Source organism: Lichtheimia ornata, assembly GCF_029851405.1.
Source record: "Lichtheimia ornata isolate CBS 291.66 chromosome Unknown scaffold00068, whole genome shotgun sequence".
Taxonomy (NCBI): domain Eukaryota; kingdom Fungi; phylum Mucoromycota; class Mucoromycetes; order Mucorales; family Lichtheimiaceae; genus Lichtheimia; species Lichtheimia ornata.
This window is the reverse complement of record NW_026695388.1, coordinates 106,382-131,636: the sequence shown is the minus strand read 5'-3', so window position 1 is coordinate 131,636 and position 25,255 is coordinate 106,382. Positions and strand designations below refer to the sequence as shown.

The following is a 25,255-nucleotide window of genomic DNA, read 5'->3' as shown; positions in this document are numbered from 1 at the left end:
TGTATGATGGGGTGACTATGCGGGAAGAATGATATTGATTTAAACAGAGTCCAAAACAGGAGGCTCAACAAAGTCCTTGGAGACCTTGGTGCCAACATCACCAGCAGCAGCAGCACCACCGTGAAGAGCAAGCAAGGCAGAGACATCGAACTTGGGTGCCTTGAGGATCTTGACCTTGCGAATGTAGGTGTTTTGCAAGGGGTAGATACCTTGGCAAGCCTTCTCAATGCGAACAGCCATAGCATCTTGGGCAGAGTTGGAAGCAGAAGCGGTAAGCTTGGCAACAAGTTCCTTCAAGTCACAGCCGACAGTCTCCTCAGTCATGATGTCAAACATCTTCTTGCGGATTTGACGGATTTGGGAGCTTTGAGCATAGGTGGTCTTCTTGAGCTGGTTGCGACGACGAGCAGTGAAGGAGATGCAGAAGAGACGAACAAGGTAGCCATCGGTGGTCTTGACATCAACGAAGGCTTCAATCAAAGTCTATAATCCAATGCATCAATAAACCTCTATTTTCCTCTCTCTTCATCATGTAATGTATTATGTATATTACCTGCCACTTCTTGACCATGGAGCGAAGCTTATCCGAAGTCATATCCATACCATAAAAGTTGGTGAGGCAGTTCTTGCCCTGGATTTCATCAACCTTGAGTTGGATCTTGCGGAAAGCACGAGCCTCATCCTTGTTCAAGTCACCAAGAGAAACTTCAACAACACGACCGTTGAGAGAGTCGTTGGCGTTACGGAGACCCTGAGTACGGTTCACCAAAGTCTTGCCGACTTGACGCACCTCGAACATGGAGGGAGCCTTGATATCATACCAGTCCTTGCGGGTGAAGGGGTCAACGCTATTATATACGCAAATGCATATGAGCATCTTGGATCTACTGTTGTCGCTTTCGATCGTCCCCTTGTATTCGTCCCAATCGATGAAACTACTTACACCTTTTTCTTAAGACCCTTCTTTCCTTTGCTAAGGCGTCTATGATACAGCGATGATACGTGTCAGTGGATCTTTTTTCTAATGTCGCATAGTTGTGTCGCTGCTGTTGTATGTTGTCATGTTGATAAAACTCACTTGTTCTTGCCGACAGCTGAATGAAATTGAATCAAATGACATGGATTAGTGAGATGATCAAGTAGATGGATTGATGTGTGGATGGATGGATGGCTCACTCACCCATATTGGACGATTAAAAGGAGGTTCAATAGAGTGCACAGCTACCTCGTCGAGATGGCTCTCCCATTTCCAATTTTGGAACTCAGTGAATCATTTTCGTTGCCATGCAACCACGACGCCCATTGTACATATGCAATTTGTTTCATTGTCACACTATGCAGTCATCAGCTTCCTTATAATCAGCATCCATCATGTAGAAATTTTATTGTTGCAACCAGTGCTAGCAAATGAAGGTACTATATACCCAATAGAATGATGCAATTAAAGCTGTCCTTTGATATCCACTTTGCTGTACTTTTTCCCTTGATCAATTAACTGTGGCATAGCCGCCTTCGTATCCAATGATTCATCATCGTCACGTACATGCACACCATGTTGTCTGAAAAACTCCACCATCTCCTCCCTCGAATAGAATGCAAGCTCCTTAAGAATAAACGACAACTCAAGTCCCAATCGGTATCTAGATACAGCGAGTATAACCATTAGTTTCGCATGTGATCAATAACGTCTCCCATATACACTTACGCCTTGCATAACATTTTTAATGCTTGTATCCTTGTACGATTCACAAACTTGTCCATCAAAAAGCCTCCCCGATCTGGTACTTGCCGGTAGAGCATAAAGAACTTGTGGTATTCATCCCTGGCAAGAGCTTCACGTACATTCAATGCATGCTTCACGTTCGTCGTATCCAATCCCATCTTGCGACCTTTCTCTTCCAACTCCTTGATTTGTTGCACAAACGTGTTCAGCTCTATTGAAAAAGGTTTGAATGATCCATTTTGAACCACAACGACCCATCCATTGTCAAATTTACCTCCTGGACTTCCAGCATAAATCAGATATAGAATTCGGTATGCCACAAACTCTCCCACTGATCCCTTGACACCTTCCATGTAAAGATACATAAGCTGTGTTTGGCATTGATGATACTCGCTTAGGTCCGCCTGATATCAAAATCATGTAAGTATTTGGCTGTGATACTGAGGGCGCGTTTTCTTACCATTTCTAATGCAACCCGTGCATTATGCTCGTATGCCTTTGCTGTAAACTTGTTGCGAATATGTTGTACCTGGTGATATACACATCCCATGAAAATCCACTCTACAAATGCGCCACATCCATCCATGCCAACCTACCATAAGATCTTGCCGTAACGACTTGTACTGCTCACATATATAGGTATAATTATGACTGCCCTCTTGCCATGCCTCCGTTAGCATCTTGAGTGTCTTCTTCAACGTGGCTAACGTGCGCACCGTAGATGGATCAGGTGCCTAAAAAAGAATATCAGCACAAGTTTATACCTCATGTCAACGACTTACCGAAGTCAAACGAAAGTATGGCTTCTCAAGATCCGTGCAAGTGCCAACAATCTTTCGATCCATGTCCCATTCCTATTGCCAATATAAGAGACAAACATCCTCAATCACCTTGGCTTTCTCTTTTACCTTTTCCTCCTTTTCCTTAGTGGATTGTCGTTTGATGGGTTGATCATTTTGAAATCGTCGAGCTCGAAGTTCCCTCTTGCGCAATTCCTCCTCGCTTTCCTCAATAGCTCCCATCCCTCTGATACTTGATGATGTGTAATCCCTAACATAGAGTGAGTGATCGATCATCCCTTCCAATCATTCTTCAACCTTACCTTGAACCGCTAAATGCTTTGTTGGAGGCTAACGGTGGTGGTATAAAGGAAGGCTTATACTTTTGCGACTTGGCGACACCTCTTGGACTATGTTCCCGTGACGACGAAGCATTAGTGTTATGTTGAGATCTGCTGTGGTCAGAGCTACCACTGTTACTTTTGGGTGAACGCCTATGCAAACAACGACTAAGTACACAATACCAAAGTACCACTTCCCATGTGCTACCTTGCGTCCTCTACATTCCAACGATCTGCATTCTGGATACGGTCCTTTTTGTTTCTCTGTTGCTTGTAGGAGGGTCTGATTGACATTGACGAGCCCTTGGGACGATTGCTTTAAAGAGAAGGCGGAGGAGGAGGAGGAGGAAGAAGGCGTTATTGACAAGCAGCTCGAGAACGCTAATCAAGCTTACCCTAGATCCGTTGGCCATGCTAGCTCTTCTCGATTCGTGTCGGTCATTGCAAAGTGGGTCCTCTTTTGTTTCTTCTTGACGGGCTTGATGGCAAACTGGACGCTCATCGATCGCAAAAAGAGATAAGGGAGAAGAGGTAAGCTGCTGAGAATTCCTACATGAACAGCCTGAGTTATAAACCACGCTCTACTGCAACGCCGTTTTGACAACATGACATTGCTTCTTGCGCACAACTAGCAAGGTGGCGATGGTATCCCACAGGATGATGATACAACAAGATTAGAGCAGTGAACAAGAACCAATTGATGTCTCTTTTGTATAATAATGAACATTGAATTATAATAAAAGCATGAAGTTATTTACAAAGGCTAATAAGAATAGCACCAGTACTTGAGCATGGGTGAATCAGGTATACAATTTGTCATTGGTAGCTTGTTGGAGCATACAAAACGAGGATCCATCAATGCGGATGATGAGGAGGTATCTTTGTTGGTGGTAGTAGTAGCATGAGCACGGCTGTAGTAGGTGCGTCGCCCATGGGTTATGAGAGACCAAACGCTTTGCCATTCCTTTGGATGATCACCTCTAACGTAGTTGTCCGTTACATTGCCCACTTCTATGACTTGGATATTGTTGCATCGCTCTAGAAGCATCATTAAATACTTTGTAAAGTCGAGAGCCAATGGGGTATCTGCAATATTCAGGTAGTATAGCTTAGGTGCACGGTCAATGACATGCGTTAATAAACCATAAAGGGTGATGGATGGCGAGCTTGCAAGCGAGAGTCGCGCAAGGCGATAAAGTGTGGATGATTGTAAATGTGAAAGGACGCCGTCGTCAAGATGAATATGGCCACCCAGATGCAAAGTATGTAAGAACGGCATGTTGGATCCAATAGCTTGTAGAATGCGCACCAGACAAAAGGAACAGAATTGAGACGTTGGCATACCATTAAAAGCCATTGTCAAGTTAAGCTCCACAAGGGCAGTGGCACGATGCAAGAAAGGAACCAAGGGAGTATTGCAACAGGTGATGCCATGGCAACCTTGCAAACTGAGATGGGTGAGTGCTGTAGGATCAATGTGGGTAAACAAATCACTGGTGATCCGTGAATGTGACAAGTCGAGCCGAACAAGTCTTGTGGTCTTCTTGAAGAAGGGTATAAAGAACGAGGATTGTTTTAACGACATGCACATATAAAAAGACGCCGAATGAAGCGAATCGATCCTCTTTTTTGGCTCTTCTTCAATGACTTTGGTCATTGCACCAGCAAATTTGGCATCGCAGCATCCACAAAAATCGAGTACTTGTAGCCGAGAGCATTGAAGAAAGACGACCCGTAATACATCTGGATCAACAAAGGCCGACATCACCTGCTCGCCCACATAGAGCTCACGCACTCGTGTACATCCACCAAGAAGTTTTCCCATCCTCTTTGGACATATCAGCTCGTTTGCTTGTGCTTCGGTCCATCCAGATCCCCTTGCTGTAAAACTAGATAGGTCAAGCTGATGCACATAGGAAAGCCATCCTCGCTTGTAAAAGTCATCAAGGTGCCTGAAAAATGCTGCACACTGGCGAGGGCTATGAATCACCACCCTTTGAAACAACGAACGTACACATGCTGCATGCCATTTCCTATTGAGCGTTGCAAGCCTAGCCCTATCTTGAATGGAATCACAGCTTTGAGCAACAAGCTCAATCAACTCTGTAGATAACAGCATTGGTATTATATGGAAACGGGATAATGACGGAAGAATAAAGTGGAACGGGAAAGAATGGGAGAAAAAATTCGCGTGCGTGTGTTCCCAGGAATGGAACGCTTTATATGTGTAAGGTGGTGGTACGCTTTATCCAACATGGTGGTGGTGGGCGAAACAGCAGCACGTCATGGTACCACGTTACCCGATCTCAGTTCCCACGATAACAAGAAGGATTGATTGGCCAAGAGATGTGGTTTAGATCAACAATCCATCTGATTGGTCTTTGAAATCAAAACACTCTCGCGTGAAAATGCCTGCTTTCTTGATGCCTTTTGGAGAAACCCCGTTTTGGGAAACGTCATGCAAAAGAAAAAACATCCACCATAGCGTGTGTATGTGATTTGTCTCTTATGCACATTTCAGACGCATTAACAATGCTATCTGCAAAAAGCCTTTTGAAGCACCACCACCACATGTATGCATGATATCAATCCAGACCACTTTTACTATAATTAACCAGCACCCCGTGCCTCCTGGAATACCATGCTTTTTTTTTCAACGTCTATGCAGAAACAAAGTACACACGCGCACGATTGATTGTGATCGATTAAAAACGCTATCCGCATTTGGATGCAGAACCCTTGCTGTTCTAAGCTCACATCGACCCTGATGTTGCTCCACAATTTTGGATCATGTCAACTAAACATGTCAATGAAGAGGAGGCTTGTGTTTGAGAGGCGGGTTAAAAATGACCCCCTTTTCCCTCAACCATCTATGTATTTCACACATCCACGGCACATCTATGGGTATTCTCTATTCTCAAAAAGGTTATCATCAACCCTATGTCATTATGCATCTCGCCTGCATTTGGTAAGAACAAGGGTTCACTGCAGCCTTTATGCGATGATGTAAATCCAATGTATGGGTCAATGATCCGTATCACCGTAATAAGAATCACTGTATCAATGAGATAACGTTGTCGAAGCTTTACAGCCACGCGTGATGTAACATTATTTCATGCTTTACAAATAGTAGTACAAGGTGCATGGTATTTCACTGCTGATATCACAAATTGAGTCTTGCATTGTTCAAAGAAGATTGACATGTGATGGTGGAATGCATATGCAGGGAAGAAGAGCATGACTTTTTCAGCAAACTGATAATGTGCATAAAATGAAGGATGTCGTTCGTGATGATGTGTAATCGTTAAACGCTAAGAGGAAGAGTGTATGTAGTAGTATGCCATAATGGTTAGGTATGGGCTGCATAAAAAAGTAATAAACAACGTGTAAAAAAGGGCTATGAATGTGTTCCAGAAGGCTGCATACAAGCGTAGTAGTATGCAAATTCAACATTCTAACCTCGAATGTAAAGCGAATCTTCCTAAAAACGGCATGTGTCTCCACAAAGTAGAAGGATACGGATGATACTATACATAAAGGCTTCGTAAAAAGAAAAGAGGAAAAAAAAGAGTACTGCAGCGTCGTGTATCACGATGAATAATAGTGGGCTTGTTGTTGATTCAAAGAGAAGAGGAGGAGAGCGAAACTCAATCTTCATCATAGTTGACGGAAGAAGGACCATTGCCTGATAGCATCATCCCATGATGATGATTTGTAGGTGGATGGTGGGTGTTGCTATTGTTGGGTGCTGTGGCAGTCGTCGAATGCGATAATGGGTAAATAGGGTAATCCGTACGATGATCAACAACAGCTGAGAACGTCCGACACGATAGTTGATCTAATCGATACCCACGCTTTAAAACAAACATTGCTAGAGCTGCCACGTGGTAAATGTATACTTACCCATCATACTGGGCATTTCTGTTTTGGTGCGAGAATATTGATTGTCGTCTTGTTGGGCATTAAAGTTACCCACAGATGGGTCATGATTTGGCGCCACTGCTACTGCTGCAGCTGTTGCAGAACCAGGAGGAGGGGGTTGAGCAGCAGCAGCAGGAGTACTAGGAGGGCGTACTATTGGATCAGCAGCATGTTGTTGTTGATGATGGTTGGGTGACCAATGCGTAGAGACGATCAACGACGGACAACTGGTTTGTTTTGAAAGATGGCTCTTGATATACCCTTCTATGTTTGAAAACCAAAAAGAATAACATGCTACCACTCAGCTGATGTTTACATTTACATTTACACATATTGTTGCCATTACCCATATTGTATCTATTGGCCGTGGTGGTGTTAGTTGTGCCGCCAACAGCAGCAGCAGGGAATGCCCGAGCCGATTGATATGTCAAAGAAGTCATGTGAGTGGTGGTTGATTGTGCTGGTGATGTTGTTGAAGCCGTGTTAGCCCATGATGGTGATGATGCTGTAGGTGATGGTGTGGCTTCTTGTAGCTGAAACCCTGTAGAAGTGGTGGTGGTTGTTGTTGTCGATGGCTTATTTGATGATGATGATGCCTTGCACAAGTCATTGTTGGTTTGTGATATGGCGAGTGATGACTTTTTTCTCCTTGTTGCGCGATGAACACACTCGATCCTGTTGGCTGAACAAAAAGCACATGGGTTTCCACCATCGCATTTCGTCTTGCGTCTACGACAAACTTCGCATGCTGATCCTGAGCTAAGTCGACGTGGAGGAACACTACTAGAAAAAGATCCTGTACTTTTGGATCTGCTGAGTGAGGGTGGTGGTATTGTTGTTCCATTGGCATCTTGGATGTTTTTATGCATCACAGCATAGTGCAAACGACTCTCTTCACCAAGGATACATTGCAAATTGGTGGCGTGATGAGACGAGCTAGGTGATGAAAAAGACATGGAACGTAGATAGAGAAGAAGGCGAGAAAAGGAAAGAAATGGTCTTGTTGTTGTTTTTATAAATCGATGATTGCGTAGTAATAGTAGTAGAGTGAAAAGAAAAGAAAGGAAAGGTTATAAATACAGAGAAACCCTCTTGCTCCAAAAGAAGAATAACACCAATTGAGGAAGGGAAAGATGCTTATCGAAATATATATACATCATTTGTGTGAGCACCTTTTGCTTTGGATTAGGGAGTTGAGCACATGGGCGGGAGGACGATCCAGCTTAATTGCAGGCCATGCAACCAAAAGCGGTGGTTGCCCGTGGCAACTTGGGTAAGATCCATGGCAACGGCAAGCGATAATGGAAAGTTTGGGGGGTGAGGAGATTGGGTAACACAACACACTTCATTATCCTTGAGACCTCCTTTGTTGACGGATCAAATCGATTCATGTGTCCATTGTGATTGCCACTAAAGAAAAAGCCGCCCAAGCAGGTGGTATCCAATATTAAATTACCCATTTTCAAAGGGGGGTTGGTGTACAAGATATATACTACAGCATCAGATGCTGCATTATTCCATGGATTCTCATTTTCTTTAACGCACAGCCTAAACTTTTCAAGATTACCGGAGTGCTCGGAACAGCGCTCCGGTAAATGTCGTCCCTGAATTGGCACCAGGTAAACATGCAGTCAATTCCTTGATGAAAAACAATGCTATCACCCGATATCACACTATGTTTTGTGCAATAGCATGCATATAAAGAGATAGGCGTTGAGCGTGTGAAGATGACGCTGTTCGATGGGATGAGACCTCAAAAAGAGAAAGGCGGGAAAGCAGCATACAAAGGGTAAAGTATCCTCAAGTTAGTTCCGCAAAGCATTGCAGGTTTATTTGTATTTAGAGTCGCCTATGTTTACTGTACTTCATTTTCAGTGGTCCATTATCAAATCGAGGATATGAGAAAAACAAATTGCGTATGGTACTTTGTACTCGTGCTTATATGTAGTTGTGGTGTATGTGGTGAAGGATCATATATATAAGATCAGCAAGTGATGATTCATAAGGGGGGGGAGAGTGGGGAAAAAGAGAAGAGCCAAAACGCATCCTAGGAGTAGTGAAAAGGTGAAAACCAGCAAGGGGTTGTTGGAGGGAGAAAGTAAGAACGAGAACATTCACCCACGCACACTTGGCCACTCACTTGTGTGAGACGATCATTTATTTGTTCGGGTAGTATTTTGAGCACCTTATCTTGACAGTGTGTCCTTTTTGAGTAGGCCTGTTATTAAAGTTTTCTTGAGTATAGCAATCCAGTGTGAGGGGGGAAAAGATAGTATCGGCTCGGCTATCGGATCGCACAAACGCTATCAAAACCTGGGGCAACGAACCTTTCTTGACATCAACATCCGATAGTAGTACCTCGAATCATTCATTAAGCTACTATCAAGCTATCCAAAAACATCATTATTATGGTTCATAGTAGGTGTTGAATTTAGCTCTTCTTTAATCTTTTCTTTGCTCTCAGGTTCTTACATACCAAAATGTACGACTCTTGCCATCGCCAAAAGACGCTCCTTGTCTCCTATTTCGAGCCAAGTCCGAATAAATGTGGGGTGGGTGACACATTCCTGATCCAGATGAAAGTTGGCACACGATGTTACACTGGTAAAGAGATCGAGAATATGCGAATCCGCCAAAGAACGTGGGGTTGGTGATCATCGCACATAGGTTGTGCTGTGTGCTCATTGTGCTACACTCCACGGCACAAGTGACAGAATCCAAAAGATAATGAATAAAAGGACATTGAATAGTAACTCTTGGGTTTATGTACTACAACAACGCTGATTACGTACCATACTACTCTATAACAACAATCGACATTTAGCAAGAGAGAGGGTATTTTGGTTTGGCCTGGTTGGTCTATCCTCCTTGTGCAGCAATGGGTATCAATTCCCAAGGGTAGATCCATTTCATTATTACACTATGCATATAGGATACTTGCATAAGGTATGCAACAGCACAGCTGATAGTAGCATAGACATACAGCTTACCTTGTTTATACAATCAGGGTCCCTTTGCATAGATGAATGGATCCAATGATGTCTTTGTGTATGTATGTATGTGTGGGTGGATGTGTGGGTGTACGTATAGGCACAGGAACGCTGTCATTTTCTTTTCACACGTGTTTTCACTAGTCGCTATGTCCTCTTCTTTGTATGCAACCACCAAAGCCAGCATCGCAAAAGCACAAGCACTGTTCCCTCACCGATAGAGAACGAAAGCGAGGCAGGGTACGCATATCGTTGCATCTCGTTCCATTCGAGCACTTTATTTATTCTTCCTTTCTTTGAGAACACAAGATTTCCACTGTCTTCCATCCACAACAACAACAACAACAACAACCAGCAGCTGCCATTTCCACAATTGTAGTTCCATCCAAGGAATCAGTCAAGCCCACTCGTATACCAGTTCCTATTTCAAAAGCAACCATCAACAAGGCACATGAGACCATTCCAACGGCTGCCGCTTCGAAACCGTCACCACCAGCGACAAGGATACCAACGACACAAGCGTCTCGGCGTGACCTCATGGATGCTTGCAGCACCAAAAGTACATCTTCCTATACCAAGAGAACGAGTCAGCATGGCATGATACAGCAACCCATTCAGTATGGCAACAACAACAACAACAGCAGTAGCAGTGGTGGTGATCCATGTACCAGTACTAGCACCAGCACCACAGCAAGTGCTAGAGAAGGGATGGCTGGCTTGGTGGTTGCAGGTCGAGATGATGAAGAACAAGATGATCATGCCACCTATATTCGTGAAAAGGAACAAGGCATTCGTGTAGCAATGAGCCACCAAGGTAATTTGATGGGAAACGTCGATCAAGGAAACGTTATTCATTCCAATGTATAGCTGCACTTAAACTCCATCATGCAAAATTGACCAGCTACGAACGCAAGGAGATCCTCGAATATCCTCAGGTGTTTTTCGTTGGCCATCATGCTCGCAAACATAAAGCAGCGCCACGACAGCCTAATCACAACTATGGTTTCGATGACGATCAAGGCAACTATCGATTGACAATGCGAGATCATTTGGCGTATCGCTATGAGGTCTTGGATGTATTGGGATCAGGTGCTTTCGGTCAAGTTGTACGGTGCTTTGACCACAAGATTGGACATATGGTGGCTGTCAAGATCATTCGCAATGATAAGAGGGTGCACACACAAGCAGTGGTAGAGATCAATGTGCTGGCAGATATCGTGCGATGGGTGAGTGGACACATAGAACAACGCTGCTATGTAGGGTGACCAGGTTGCTCATTTTTGTTTTAGGATCCACAAGATAAACACCACAATGTACGCATGCTCGATCACTTTTATTTCCGGAAACATCTTTGTATCACATTCGAATGCCTCAGCATCAATCTTTATGATCTTCTCAAGGATAATCAATTCCGTGGTTTGAAGATGGGCTTGATACGCAGGTAGGTCATCATTGGCCCTTTGTTGGCATTTTTGCTGATATGCCATTTCAGATTTGCTTCTCAGGTGTTGGATTCATTGGTCTTATTGCATGAGCATGGTTTGATCCATTGTGATTTGAAGCCCGAGGTAAGGACATTATCAGGTCATCAAGGCGAGAAGGAGAGCTGACCATCTTTTTTCTCATGATTAGAATGTGCTCTTGCTTGATCCTACGAGGAGTGCCGTCAAGGTGATTGACTTTGGAGGTTCTTGTTTCGAGAATAAGAGAGGTAAAGTAGAATTGAATATGAATCTCATCGACTCTTACTCACCAAACTCTCTGCAACAGTTTACACCTATATCCAAAGTCGGTTTTACCGGGCACCCGAGGTGATGCTGGGAATCGCCTATACGACAGCCATTGACATGTGGAGCTTGGGATGCATTCTAGCCGAGTTGCATACAGGTAACTATCTCGTGGATTGAATGATGGACACGCTATCTTACGATGTGTGGCGCTTTCATTGTACAGGAAACCCACTCTTTTCTGGAAACACTGAACAAGAGCAGATTGCGTATATCATGGAGATCCAAGGGATACCCGACAAGTGCTTATTAGAAGGAGCATCACGTCGTCAACATTTCTTCGGTATGGGATGGACCATATTGGCTAAAGCCAATGATGCTTACTTGTCTATTACTAGATGTCCATGGTAACCCAAAGATACCAGCCAGCAACAATGGCAAACGATACCAACGACCGGGCTCAAAGACCTTAGCACAAGTATTGGGCTCTTCGGATAAGCAATTCAACGACTTTATTGATCGATGCATACAATGGGATCCTGCCAAGCGGCTGACAGCCAAAGATGCTCTTCAACATGCGTGGATAATGCAGGGATAATGATAATGATAATGATAGTGGAGTGTGTGGGTTGTTTATTATGAATTTGTTTATGCAGGGTACCAATCTTAATTAAAAGCATCTTAATGCAGGGGACAAAATGTTATTTCTTGCCATACTTTTTATCCATGATGTTCTTGACCATTTGGTATTCACGATTCAGCTTTTGTTTTTCGGACATGCCACGGCGTTGTTCACGATTTCGTTTCCTGCCATCGCCTAATTTCACACCAAATTGAGACACGCTCTTGGGTTGAATCTCGACTGAATCCTTGTATTTTTGCCATTGTTCCTCATCATCAAAGTCCCATCGTGTGAGCTGCGCCTTTTTGTTCCTGTGAGTGCCTTGATCGATCAATGATGTGGCAGCAGCATCACCCTCCTCTTCACCCGACTCGTAGGCAACCGTACGTCGACGTTCCTCAAACGATGTCGGTAGTGCTTCTGAACCCAATCCATACATGTCAATATCAGCTGCATCCACATCCATTTGCTCGTGTGCGAATTTAGGTCGCTTGACACCATCACGCTCTGTGCTGGAAGAAGATGCGGCAGAGGAAGACTCGCGTTTTGTTGCCTGAGATAGTAAATTGGATACTTCTTTCATATCAACATCAGCTGTAGTAGTGTCTTCTTCTTCCTCTTGTTCATGCATCAATCCAGTAAAGTAATTGCTCTTGTTGTTGGTAGTGGTTTCTGCTGCTGGCGGTGGTGGTGATGACGATGGTGATGATGATGATTGTGCTTTCTGTAACGAGGATTCATCCAACTCATAATCACGACCGACATCAGCAAAAATATCGCCATCGAATGTAACTACTGGTGCCTCCTTTTTCTTTTCAGTTGCTTTGGTGGTTGATTTTGGTGTCTCTTTGGTCTCTGATGTGCTATTATTGTTGTTCTCCTTGCGCATGATTGCTGATATCTTGCGTATAACGAGCTCCGTCTCAGCCTGAAGATCGCTCTGTCGTCGTACAGTATCTGCTTTGCTGCGTGTGATGGATGTTGGTTGTTCAAAGGCATCATTGTAATGACCCACTGGATCCGCCATCTCAAAGACATACGCCATACGCCCGGGCATAAACAAGTCCGTCGATCGCTTAACTTGACTCTGCTTGAAAAAGTGGGCAATGTTCTTGGCCAAAAGAGTGTGCACCTTGACTTGCTCTTGCTTTCCAATCTTGCTCAAAGCTTCATCGATTTCTTGATTCTTTTCCACTGTTGGATCATCCTCTTCTTCTTCCTCCTCTTCTTCCTCCTCTTCTTCTTGTTGTTGCTCCAAAAGTGCTTCTGCTTGTGCTGCTTTGTTGTTCAAATCGGTGCGAACACGTTCCAATAAACTGTAATCGAGACCCTTTACAAGATGCGTATGCTCCACATCTCCTCCAAGATATTTCGATTGTTCATATACTTCTTTGGCATCCAATGTCTCATCCTGCTCACGTGGCTGTAACAAATCTTCTGTTGATCCCTCATCCTGCGTCTCGTTGGCACGTCGTTCAGCTGCTCGATCACGATAATTCGATGGTGTTGCTGGTGGTGCTGTTGGTTTGGGTCGTTTCTTACGCACTGAATGAGGCTGTGCAAACACTGCACCCGTATTCCTTCTATGTATACGAACCAGATCGTAAGTTGATCCACCTTGACATGCTGATAAATGGTCACTTACGGCGTCTTTGGAGGAGGTGCTTTGAATTGAGGTGTCTCGTTGTTGGTGGATGCTCCTGGTCGAGGCGTTTGCAGCAATTTACGAAAGTCGTCTTGAGTCAATCTGTGAGAGTATGTTATTAGCCTTGAATGGTTGGAGTCACTATTGAGTTGAAGAGATAGAGACATTACCCATTGTCGCCCATGGTAACGATTTGCAAGAAAAGGAAAGGCTGTCGTCCCAACTCCCTCCCACACAACCTAAATTGCGCATTCCGATCAATGCACCGTACTATTATGGAGATACCCTGTAATACTTTCCTAAGCATGAAACACAATAATACATTGATTTGGATCGTTGCCATGATACCGTTGTTATTTGCCTCTTGCCTTTTACGAGGTTGTCCTTGTGCTGTAGATGATTGACTACTGCTTTGGGACACCTATCATCAATGCCTTGACATGCCTTTAAGCAAGCTTGCTTTGGCCCACACAATGCATTGTATTCAATTTCCACTCTTCAGCATAGAGCTGAACATGGCTATGTATGGATCATTTCTTGTGGCCATTAGGCATCGAAGGAAGGATACGCAAGATACCTTGGATGAAGGTTGTTGTTGAAAATAACTTTATCATACTTGTGGATCAGTTAAGGTTTATGAATCTAAATACACGTTGTGGCAGTTTATTAGATCTTCGTTGTTCCATTACATGAGAGAAATGGTTGGCTGGGAAGTAATCATCATTCACTTGTAGACCACGTGATTGCATCATTGTTGATGTCATTTGATATTCTTTACTATTCCTCCCCGACGCGAAAAGGAGCATCATATGAGATGAGGGGTGTTACAATGGTTGGAGAGATTAGTCTAAACAAGTATTCCGAAAGAGCTCATGAGAACGGCAATGGTATCAGAACAATAATGGCCATGATGATGAAATATGGAAGATAGTAGACAACAACAACAAGGTATTTATGACCACGTTTGGCATGGATAGTGTGAGGGAAGATTATGATCGCCTGTTCCTGAATAATGCTGTTGTTATGATATACACAAATCTCGTTGACTTGTTATACAAATAAAGGATCGTACGCGTTATCGTGGGCTTTTTTTTCTACGGCTGGCTTATGTTTGTGTGTGATGACCCGGCAGCAGGAGGTACCACTGCGACAATTGAACAAGGTCACTAGATCAGCAACCAAGAGCAAAAGAAAAGCGGCGCTGTGGGATGCGGAGAGGGCTCCGACGTTGAAATAAAAAAATGTACCTTGTCATAGGAACAAAGCCAGAGTGCATGTTCAATTGTATGAGCAAATTAGAGCTGTAAACATATTCACACGGGTATGCCATCATCATCATTTTGTTTACAGGATACAAGCTGTCATGTGCAAAGTGGTATCCCTTCCTTTTGTAGGTTGGGTAAAGGTAGGTGCCGCTGCTGCTGCTGGTTCTCGTATATAGACGCAGCATCATCCTCCACAGCACACCTTTCTCTTTTTTTACTATTCATCAACGTACACTTTATCTTCTTCAAGTCGACCACCAAAATGTACCCATCATTTCCACCGGGTTGTCCACCACCTATGCCACCTCCTCCACCACCGGCAGCAATCCCCACTCCACCCATGAGTACTATGACTCCATACAGTATATCATCCATGGATCCTTTAATACAAGCTCATATGGGTCCACCACCACCTCCTCCACCTCTCCCAAAACCGCCGCCAGGTTCAAAACCTATTCCATCAGTTACAGGTAAACCTCCACCAGCAGCACCACCTCATGCACCCTTTGCTGCAAATCCATCCACTTGTTGGGGTGACAGTATAGCCTGGTATGTGTTTGAACGTATCCATAATTCTTCATACATGATGCTCACATACATCGCTATTATAGCCTAACAATCGCATTTTGCTGGTGTTTTATCTGTGAGGAGTATAACGGGCCTGAAGAGTATTATTAAACCATCCATCACCACCACCATAATAGACATAATAATGTAATCCACGTGTGATACCCATGCACGCAGTGATATGTAGATAACAATGAAACATGCGGTATTGTGAATAAGTGTATTAAATGATATAGGGTTGTACGTCTATGATGATGATATGCTGTTATCGTGTTCATGGTATTGATAAAGTATCTCGAATATAGTCGACCATGAATCGTCGCCATTGATACCAGGTCATGGCTTGTAAAAGACAATCACTCAAGTCATCCTTTTTCCCTTGTTGAAAGAATCCATCCTTGATTTGCGTATCACGACATGTCACAACCTGATTCTCTCGCAACCAATGCTCCACAAGACGTGAACAAGCTTGTTTCTTTTGATACGTTTTTGATCTCTTTGACATTGCCAATGATAGTGTAATGAATTTTTCCCACTCAGGTGCCCATACACGATCCACCGCTTGTCGTTGAATGGCCACCAAAGGGATTGTTTGTAACGAATCATGCCGATCGACCATGTCGTACAGAGCGTACCACAACATTGCTTCCACACAATTGACACGGATTGTCGTTTCCAACACCGCAGCAGCACCAGCTTCACGATAGCGTTGTTGTTCCACCAATACAGCACCCACATCATCTTTCTTGCAAAACAATAACGGCTCCAGACTTGATTGAATGTATCGACGGACAAAGGGTGCGCTGACTGAAGGATGAAATGAAGAAGCCTCTTCGGGTATATCAAGGTCGATTCGATCCCATGCAAGGATAGTGTTATCATGCCGTAGATGTACATGAGCAAGGTTGCGGTATCCAAGGTCCAGAGATACAACCGATGTTGGCACCAATTGATCGGCTTCAAAGGTGTCATGTCGTGCAATGCTGTTCATGGCCGATGCAAAGCGGTGCCTGATGCGATCGCACACCTCATTCTTCCTTCCACTCGTTGATATACCACACTGAATAGCCACATCCTTGAGTTCATACGCCTTGAGATTGGATAGTCTTTGAAATGATACACGACAACAAATAAATCTTCATTTGAGAACCTTGTAATGGAAAAAGGGTGCATCATGGATGGACGTGTGTTACCTTGCATCAATAGCGGAAAGAGCTTCACCGGTATGGATCCCTCGTGTGAATGGTGATGATATTGACTGTGCTCTGCCTCGTAAGGGACATAACAGCAGCCTTGACATGAAGGAAGAATGGAAAAGATACGAGCAAATGAAGAAGAAGCTTGGATGAGTCTGAGTCACAAAAGCTGTGGTATTTGAGGACACGTCTTTCTTTCATTTTATTCCCCCCCCCTCTCTTTCTCCACTCTACCTTCCTCCTGCTATTGCTTTTCATTCATCCTTTATTTCAGCCACGTATATGCGTCCTCCAATGACATCAAGGCCACCATCTATTGTGTGAAAGCAACATGTGTGTGTCGTATCAGCGTTATCAGGGGAGGAACAAGTCCCATGCATGCATGTCGTACGTATATCCAAAGACAATGAAATTGGCATCACACCCCCCCCCTTTTTTTACCCTTTACCTTGATGCATAAAAGGCAAATGACAGATCCATCTCACACATCTACTTTCACTTTTCTTTATTCTTTGACATGAAAACGCCTGCAGAGCTCAACCCCAACATTGGTGAACCGGCTCCTTCTCCCTTTGGTTTTGCCAACGTCCCTGCTTTCGAGAAACCTATTGAGATCAAGATCCAAGGCATAATTCCTTCCTGGGTCAATGGTGTACTTTATCGTTCAGGTATGTTTTATTCACTACTGCCAATGGAACATGTCACTAAAACATTTGAAACAAAAAAGGATCCGGAAGGTACAATGTATTGATGGATAATGGCGACACGCACCACATCGGTCATCCATTTGATGGTCTTGCCATGTTGCATCGTTTCGAGGTGTCAGGTGAAACACAAAAGGTCCATTACACATCCAGGCACACATCACATGGGCTCGAAGACCGTATCCGTAACGACGACAAGACACTACTCACCTTTGGCCCTGATCCTTGCAAAACGATTTTTGGTCGTATGCAAACATTCTTTCACCATATCATGGAATTCAATGACACCATGCGCAAGCACGAGGAGGATCCAGAATATGACTTGGTCAATGTCACCATCACACCCAATTTTCCTATTGGCCCACGACTCGAAAGGGAGACTGGTGTTAAGCGTGGTGATGCCGTGGTTGTCAAGCGGGATGCAAACACATTACAATTGGTGGATAAGGATACATTGAGTAAGTAGCGTCTTTGAAAAAAAAAAGAAGGATGACAATGGGCTAATCATCAAAGCGATTGAATAGAACCACTCAAGCTGTTTACGTATGCTCATATGGACAAGAAGCTTTGGGGAATGCTATGTGCCTCGCATCATCAATATGATAAGGATACGAATGAATACGTCAACTTTATGGTGCGCCTTGGTCCTATCCCTAGTTTCCAGACATTTACTGTCAAGCCATTCTCACCCGACTCGGATGAAATGCCACCACCTACAACAACGGTGCATGAGCCCATATGGAGGCATTTAGGTGCATGGAAGACAATGGAGGTGCTAAAGCCATCATACATTCATTCATTCAACATGACCAAGAACTACATCATTGTTCCCAACTTCCCCTACTACTATGGATTTGGCGGGATGGCAGCCATTTATTACTCGAATGCATATCAAACATTTCATTGGGAAGAAAATCGACGCACACTATTCCACGTGATTGATCGGCACACGGGTCGACATGTAGCAACATACGAAGCGGATCCATGCTTTGGATTTCATGCAGCCAATGCATGGGATGAAGAGGTGTTACTTCCAGGTGGAGAAAAGGAGCGAGTCATCTATTTGGATTATTGCATGTATGAGAATACCGATATTGTGGATGCCAGCTTTGAGCTTGGAAAAGCAGCACCTGGTGGCAAGGTCAATGAGAGCAAGGTCAAACCTGTACGATTTGTGGTCAAAAAGAAGGCACAAGGCAAACCTGGAAACAAGATTGCACCAGCTCAAGTGCGTAGATATCGACTTGGACAAGTGCCTCGCAGCGATGAGAATCAGAATGCATGGTCACCGGGAAATTTGACAGGCGGATATTTGTTTTCAGGGATGCTCGAGTACAATAAGCGTCGTGTTGCTTCTTACACCGTTTTGGCCCATGACGTCGAATTACCTCGATTCAACGAACAATACAACCTCTCAAAGTATCGCTTCCTTTATGGTGTTTGTGAGTCACGCTATGCTCCTTCTTATGCTGCAGGTGCCGTTGTGAATGGCCTCATCAAAGTTGATCTTGATCACCCGTTTCTTGGCTCCAACACGCACCCCGATAGCACAGCAATGATGTGGGATCAACCTGGATGTTCTTGCTCAGAGCCCGTATTTGTGCCTAAACCAGATGCAACCCGTGAAGACGATGGTGTTATTTTATCCGTGGTCAACAAGACAACCGAGGATGGCAGTGAATCATGCTTTTTGTTGGTGTTGGATGCACAATCGATGCAAGAAATGGGTCGTGCCACTCTTGGAGACTTTAATGCCTTGACGTTGCATGGATCGTTTGTGGATGCTAATGGTGTAGCTGTTGCCATTAATTAGTAGTGTATTACAAAGCATTGAATACGTTGAAACAAAAAAGCAAAAGATAAAGATAGCTATGCTCTTATCATGACAGCCCTTTAATGTTGCATCTCAATCCTTTGGACGCTTTATTGCGTATATGAATACAGCAAGTGATAGAATGGATGATTGGTTTGCCTTTTGCTGCCTTAATTTGGTCGAACCTGCTGCATGGATAAGCATTGCCAAACATTCCCAACATGATGTTGTCGGCTTGCCGCTCATCACATCTTACAACTTTACATGTCGTTGATTTCTTATATCTGAGAAGCCGAATTTATGTATGTATCACGGAGGATGATCTTTGTAAACTTGTTGACTTGAGCTGGTACACGTGCTGATTGTTGTTGTGGTCATTTTCTTTGTTCTTTTGGACCACTGCATGATGGCACAAAGACACCACAGGGTCCCTGATGCAAAAAGACAATCGTCACGGAGTTATCAGTTATTGATGTTCCAATCCTTCTCTTGCCAGTAATTCAATTTTTGGATGTTTGGCCCATATTTATCAGGTAGTGCAATCAATCATGGTGTTCCCACGCCCGCATACATAAAGGCAAAGGCTGTTGTCACCAACATTATCATCGTCTCTTTCATCTACATGTATCATTCAACCACGCCCCCATACATAAAAACAAGGCTGTTGTCACCAACACTATCATCCTCCCTTTCATCTACATATATCATCCAAAGAAGCCGTTGATGTGTTTTTGGGAGTGAATCACCACCCAAAGATGGCACGTTACTTTGCGCCTCTTGAAGCCGAAGGTGGTCTCGTTCTATAGAAAAGTTGAGGACGTTGTTGGGGACATGAGTCTATCGCTGAAGACGCGAGCTAGCAAGTCGAAGAAAAATGTTTGCTCGAACAACAACGCAAGCATGCTCTTACAAGCCATGAGTCTTATTTCAATTTCTATGCTGCCCATTTGTAAGTATCATCATCATCTCCTCTTATACATCTCACGTTAACATTAAGGCTTCGTCTTTTATATAGTGAAACCTGGTTTTTTCAACAGCATGTGTATGTCTGGAAGTGTGGAAAGACCCAAGGTGGGAAACATACCAGGATACGATTGACGTGTACATGACAGCGGATGGTGTCGTCGAACCTTACTGAGGTGGCAAAAATTTCGGGACCACTGCTGTACTCTTCCAAAAGCCAAGTTACAAATTGATTGTATTGGTTTTGGGACCCGTTATCCCGAAGCAGTCTCAGAGAAGCAATCTTCATACATATTATAAGATGGTAAGTAGCTTGATGTATCATGTGTATTAGCTTGTGTGCTGACGTACGATTTTTTAGGGGTGAAACAGCTTCGCCCGCTTCAGCAGAAGCACGTAAAGATGGCAACGGTGACAATGAAGATAACCTCATGGGCGACAAGGTCGATATGAGGGTGCTCGCCAGTTACGATGGCAGCGAGTGCGACATGTTGAATGGGGAATACGCCAATTGCAGTCAAGGCGATATGAAGTTTTATCAAGACCATCGGAAAGTGCTTCGGGGAAGCCAAAGTGATTTTCGACATCATTAGCATCAAGAGTGACATTCACCGTAAAGAGCTCAAACGATTGCTGGTGCCTACATTCCAAGCAACTGGACTTGAAGGCGAGATGATGATTGACAAGATCACTGCAGCTGGCCTTTATACTTCGCAACGAATTGGCTCGCTTCCCATCCCACATTCTCACCAAACGTTGCATGATCTTCGCAAATGCATTGAAAAGATCATCTTTATAAAGGTAAACCCTGAACAACCAATAAATTTGACATGCCGTCACTAACCAAAACAGCTCATTTACTTGTGGATGGTCTGAAGAAAGGCTCAAGGTCCAAGTGAAGGGTCAAGGTGGTTCAGTGCTCAGGACCCTTTCGCATTCATCGAATAACGGTGATCAAGATGAATCTTCGTAGCTTCGTTCTACATACTTGGTTTCCATCCCTAGAAAAGAAAGCACGCACATTACCTCTTCTTTATTTTCCTAATACTGCTGTATCCCATCTACTATGCCATATGCCCAAACAATGCGATGTTTCTTTATTATGAACCATGATGAAGGTCTCAATGATAATATTGTAGTAGTAGCTAGCGGTGGTAAAGGGTGAATACAGGCTTCATAACCTATATCCTCAAGATGCCTTTTATAAAAGCAAAGACCACAGCTTGTCACCCAGGTGTTGGTGTTTGTACACAAAGAAAGATGGTGGTCAACAAGAGCAACCAAATTCGGAATTGCTGGTAACCTCATGCTTGTAGCTCTTTATCGATGATTGCTGGGAGATGGTATGGATGTCTCTGATAGCAATGGTTTACATGAAATGAGGATATGAGAGGGTGGTGATGGAATGGGGATGATGCAGGTGACATGTGATATGGATTGACGTTTATTCATACGAGGAACGCTTGTTTGATTAGGAGACACTATGCGGACCTAAAGGATATGGTGTTACTTTATATGCATCCACCAACAGTCAAGTCCCTCTTTGTTTTTCACGACTTGCTCCTTTCTTTTGTCCCATGGCTGAAGGTACGTGTATGATTCATCTCTCTCATGCACACCACATAACAAGCGACTCACTCCCCATACCACAACAGACAAGTATAAGACAAAGTACAAAGAACTCAAACGACGGATCAGACAAATCGAAGACGTACGTTTATGCCACGCTAATCTTAGACCTCATCCCAATTCACCCCATCATGACTACTTCTAGGAGAACGATGCACTGCATATAAGGATCTACAAGGCACGAAAGAGCATCAACAGGCTACGACTTGAACGAACGTAGGTGGTCGCTACCCTTTTTTGCTTTGTACACGTACCACTTTATGCTGATAGATATGAGATAGCTTTCTCTTGGAGCGTATGGATAAGACACAGCATGGTCGTGATAGTGAACATTCTGATGGCGTATCGGATATGCTTTCGCATGATGGAGACGTGGTAAGTAATGATACAATGACATGGTACAAGGGTGTATGTTGCTTATAAAAGTCGCCATGTAGAATTTCCGCTACCAGCACCATCCTCATCATCATCATCATCATCGTGGCAGACGTGGCCGAATACCAGGAGAAAAGACGCCCAGAAAGAAGAAGGATCCCAATGCACCCAAAGGACCTGGCAATGTCTTTTTCTTATTTTGTCGTTTGGAGCGTGACAAGGTGAAGGATGCTTTTCCTCAAGAAAGCTTGGGCGATGTCACCAAACTATTGGGTCAAAAATGGAAAGGCTTGACACGAGAAGAAAAGCAGGTACATATTAGGGAGGGGTGAGGGAGGTAGGATCATGTGGTGTGTGTGTGTGTGCAAATGGATTGACTGGTTGGCGTCCTTTGTGTGTGATGATAGAAATACTACGACATGTACAAAAAGGAGATGGATGAATATGAAGTGGCTATGAAATCATACAATGAGGCAACATCATCAAGCAACATCAACGCCAATGCAACATCCTCTGAACCTGTTGACAATGAAGCTGAAGCTGTAGCTGCTGCTGCTGAAGATGCTGCCGCTGCTGCATTAGCCGGCGCAGAGAACTACTCCACAGTGTCTTCTCCTATGCAATCATCAGCGATGCCATCCCCAGAACTTCAAAGTGATCCATTGATGCCCCCTGAAGATCATGATATGGATGAAGAGGATGAGCCTGTACAACCACAACCACCTGCTGGAGGTCTTGCATCAGTGGATTCTTCATTATCACCACAACAACAGCAACAACAACAACAACAGCCTGCTACCTCCTCGAATCATACCAACAACAACAGCACCTCCATGACTACAACAACACCTTCTACTGAATCACAAGATCCATCAACGAAGCAATCGCATGAACCATCCCCCATGCAACAAGACGCAGGGTCTATGTAGAAATTATACATCTCCTTCTTTGTTTAGTATCTCTATTATATTCAGCAGCACCAAAAAAAAACATACAACGCAATCACTTGTCATTCTTATTGGTGATCGGATGCGGAGGGAATTTGACAGCGGTGTGAAGGACTCATCTTAATGATGGCGGGATACCAATCATTGGGAATCGTGGAGAAGGATACAAGTGTGAATATAGCTATCGGTGTACATATACGTGCGTGTGTGCGCGCGAAAGTATGTAAATGATCTCATGATCTTGTCTATAGTTCCACACAAACACAATTCAATAAAGTAAATCAAAGAACCTTCGGTCCATCAATGAGTTTTAGGGATTGGTAACAGCTTTTTGATGATGCTTTCGTGGTAGCAAGCAGGATTACTTACTCCGTAAGACCCTTCCATGTTTCAAAATCATGCATTGATTTCGTGTGTGTGTGAGGGTGGGTACCAAGTAGTGGGTGAATCAAATCAAATGCCAAGGAGTGTACAACTTGTTGCTATATGCATAGCATGGGAAAAATATGACCAAGTAGGGCAAGTGCGATGACGAATACATTTGGTCTGGATACATTGACCGACCTTGCCTCTCCTCTCTTGCTCCGGCTTATCGGACGTCCCATTTATTTGACATGTCTCTTTCTCGGGCACCTCTTCCGGCATCATCCCTGCAATGACTATTGATAATTCAAACCCAATGCATCATTCATCTATTACTAGCATCAAGGAATTGGGGACCCCAACCTTTTAAATGCTCTATATGGGATAAAAAGATAATGTGGTCTGAGTATTGAAACCAAACTTTAACTGATAAAAAAGAGAGATAGCGTCTCATATATATCCCAGATATACGTTTTCGAGTTGCACAGAGATAATCTTTGGGCAGGGTATTCCTTTGTTCCTCCGCAAAACATTCATGGATATAAAAAGGTAGAATCTTTTCGCTTCTTTTGACACTATACACACACACACACACACACAACTTTTTTATTCACAAAATGTCGACTCCAAGCCACGATGAAATGATCAAGCATTTGCGTATCACCATTGATATCGCAGCTCGCGGTAGATCCATGGGTCACCATCCTTTCGGCTCCACTCTTGTTAGCCCCGAGGGTGAAATTCTCTTGCAACAATGCAACTTTGGCCCTGTCTTCCATGCCGAGAGTGAATTGGCTCGTGTTGCTGGTATGTTTTCATTGTACGTGTATCAAAGATAAACATGCTTATGCGTCTTTTTTTTTGGGATCTATAGCTACCAACTTCAGCCCCGAGTACCTCTCAAAGTGTGTCTTGTACACTAGCGTTGAGCCTTGCGCTATGTGCACTGGTACTTGCTATTGGGCAAACATAGGCACGCTCGCGTTTGGCCTTCCTGGTTCAAAGCTTGCCGAGTTGACTGATGCCGCTGGTAGCAAGGAAAACCCCACCTTGAAGTTGACCACCCGCGAAATTTTGGCTACCGGTTCTCGTGACATCAAGGTCTTTGGTCCATTCCCCGAATTGGAAGAAGAGATCGTCAAGGACCACAAGGGCTTCTGGGAGACCCACTAAGTGATAGTAGAATCAGGTGTGTCATTGATCCACACATTTTGTTGACTCACACATATCGAAACAATTCTTTTTATGAGCATGCAGTGTTATGGGGATTTATATGAAAGCACGTGATACGTAGATGCGGTGGGATGGGTTGGGCTATCGTTTACTGCTGGGTAGTGGGATGGGTTTATACATACATAGGGTATCATAGATGATATGCACCTTACACTTTAACTAGTAAACGATGAACAGCGATAACTTTTGCCCTTTTAAATGCTTTGGGATCATGTCAACGGTGTATAGGGATGATGATGGTGATGATGGTGATCATTGCGTATTGCATGTACGAGTATTGAGGAGCTCTGTGGGTGGGTGTATGAGGTGTTTGTCGTACAAGACTCATTCTCATACATGAAAGAAGCACCCCTATCGCAAGCAATACCGGCGATGGTACTTTGCAGCAGCTTATTTCAAACATACAGGCATTGATATTCTTTGCAAAAAGTGATGCAACAACACGCGAGGAG

The 25,255-nt window shown here is 43.8% G+C and overlaps 11 protein-coding genes across 11 annotated transcripts; 5 read left to right on the top strand and 6 right to left on the bottom strand.

The window, feature by feature from the left end:
- Positions 1-39: 39 nt before the first annotated feature.
- On the bottom strand, positions 40-1,184 carry O0I10_010355 (40S ribosomal protein S1; the record flags this gene model as incomplete). The annotated part of the gene is made up of 5 exons (XM_058490337.1): positions 40-483; positions 554-848; positions 944-982; positions 1,079-1,094; positions 1,181-1,184. The coding sequence occupies 5 exons, from the start codon at positions 1,182-1,184 to the stop codon at positions 40-42; spliced, it is 798 nt and encodes a 265-aa protein (XP_058338933.1).
- A 257-nt stretch (positions 1,185-1,441) lies between these two features.
- O0I10_010354 (uncharacterized protein) lies at positions 1,442-3,345 on the bottom strand (the record flags this gene model as incomplete). Its single annotated transcript, XM_058490336.1, has 10 exons — positions 1,442-1,640; positions 1,706-1,934; positions 1,998-2,127; positions 2,184-2,252; positions 2,320-2,457; positions 2,506-2,577; positions 2,632-2,773; positions 2,826-2,996; positions 3,052-3,159; positions 3,239-3,345. The coding sequence occupies 10 exons, from the start codon at positions 3,343-3,345 to the stop codon at positions 1,442-1,444; spliced, it is 1,365 nt and encodes a 454-aa protein (XP_058338932.1).
- Positions 3,346-3,606: 261 nt separating this feature from the next.
- O0I10_010353 (uncharacterized protein) lies at positions 3,607-4,962 on the bottom strand (the record flags this gene model as incomplete). The annotated part of the gene is made up of 1 exon (XM_058490335.1): positions 3,607-4,962. The coding sequence occupies one exon, from the start codon at positions 4,960-4,962 to the stop codon at positions 3,607-3,609; it is 1,356 nt and encodes a 451-aa protein (XP_058338931.1).
- Positions 4,963-6,490: 1,528 nt separating this feature from the next.
- Positions 6,491-7,720, bottom strand: O0I10_010352 (uncharacterized protein; the record flags this gene model as incomplete). Its single annotated transcript, XM_058490334.1, has 3 exons — positions 6,491-6,681; positions 6,747-7,028; positions 7,111-7,720. 3 exons carry the CDS (start codon positions 7,718-7,720, stop codon positions 6,491-6,493), a joined length of 1,083 nt encoding a protein of 360 aa, XP_058338930.1.
- Positions 7,721-9,919: 2,199 nt separating this feature from the next.
- O0I10_010351 (uncharacterized protein) lies at positions 9,920-12,079 on the top strand (the record flags this gene model as incomplete). The annotated part of the gene is made up of 9 exons (XM_058490333.1): positions 9,920-9,994; positions 10,064-10,568; positions 10,622-10,980; positions 11,044-11,195; positions 11,247-11,322; positions 11,387-11,465; positions 11,525-11,641; positions 11,708-11,824; positions 11,880-12,079. The coding sequence occupies 9 exons, from the start codon at positions 9,920-9,922 to the stop codon at positions 12,077-12,079; spliced, it is 1,680 nt and encodes a 559-aa protein (XP_058338929.1).
- A 103-nt stretch (positions 12,080-12,182) lies between these two features.
- Positions 12,183-13,932, bottom strand: O0I10_010350 (uncharacterized protein; the record flags this gene model as incomplete). The annotated part of the gene is made up of 3 exons (XM_058490332.1): positions 12,183-13,686; positions 13,749-13,850; positions 13,919-13,932. 3 exons carry the CDS (start codon positions 13,930-13,932, stop codon positions 12,183-12,185), a joined length of 1,620 nt encoding a protein of 539 aa, XP_058338928.1.
- A 1,343-nt stretch (positions 13,933-15,275) lies between these two features.
- On the top strand, positions 15,276-15,691 carry O0I10_010349 (uncharacterized protein; the record flags this gene model as incomplete). Its single annotated transcript, XM_058490331.1, has 2 exons — positions 15,276-15,562; positions 15,625-15,691. 2 exons carry the CDS (start codon positions 15,276-15,278, stop codon positions 15,689-15,691), a joined length of 354 nt encoding a protein of 117 aa, XP_058338927.1.
- Positions 15,692-15,854: 163 nt separating this feature from the next.
- On the bottom strand, positions 15,855-16,880 carry O0I10_010348 (uncharacterized protein; the record flags this gene model as incomplete). Its single annotated transcript, XM_058490330.1, has 2 exons — positions 15,855-16,686; positions 16,774-16,880. 2 exons carry the CDS (start codon positions 16,878-16,880, stop codon positions 15,855-15,857), a joined length of 939 nt encoding a protein of 312 aa, XP_058338926.1.
- Positions 16,881-17,293: 413 nt separating this feature from the next.
- O0I10_010347 (uncharacterized protein) lies at positions 17,294-19,293 on the top strand (the record flags this gene model as incomplete). Its single annotated transcript, XM_058490329.1, has 3 exons — positions 17,294-17,444; positions 17,504-17,938; positions 18,005-19,293. 3 exons carry the CDS (start codon positions 17,294-17,296, stop codon positions 19,291-19,293), a joined length of 1,875 nt encoding a protein of 624 aa, XP_058338925.1.
- A 2,540-nt stretch (positions 19,294-21,833) lies between these two features.
- On the top strand, positions 21,834-23,189 carry O0I10_010346 (uncharacterized protein; the record flags this gene model as incomplete). The annotated part of the gene is made up of 6 exons (XM_058490328.1): positions 21,834-21,843; positions 21,912-21,967; positions 22,031-22,101; positions 22,167-22,260; positions 22,323-22,571; positions 22,668-23,189. 6 exons carry the CDS (start codon positions 21,834-21,836, stop codon positions 23,187-23,189), a joined length of 1,002 nt encoding a protein of 333 aa, XP_058338924.1.
- A 998-nt stretch (positions 23,190-24,187) lies between these two features.
- Positions 24,188-24,743, top strand: O0I10_010345 (uncharacterized protein; the record flags this gene model as incomplete). The annotated part of the gene is made up of 2 exons (XM_058490327.1): positions 24,188-24,377; positions 24,445-24,743. 2 exons carry the CDS (start codon positions 24,188-24,190, stop codon positions 24,741-24,743), a joined length of 489 nt encoding a protein of 162 aa, XP_058338923.1.
- Positions 24,744-25,255: the final 512 nt, after the last annotated feature.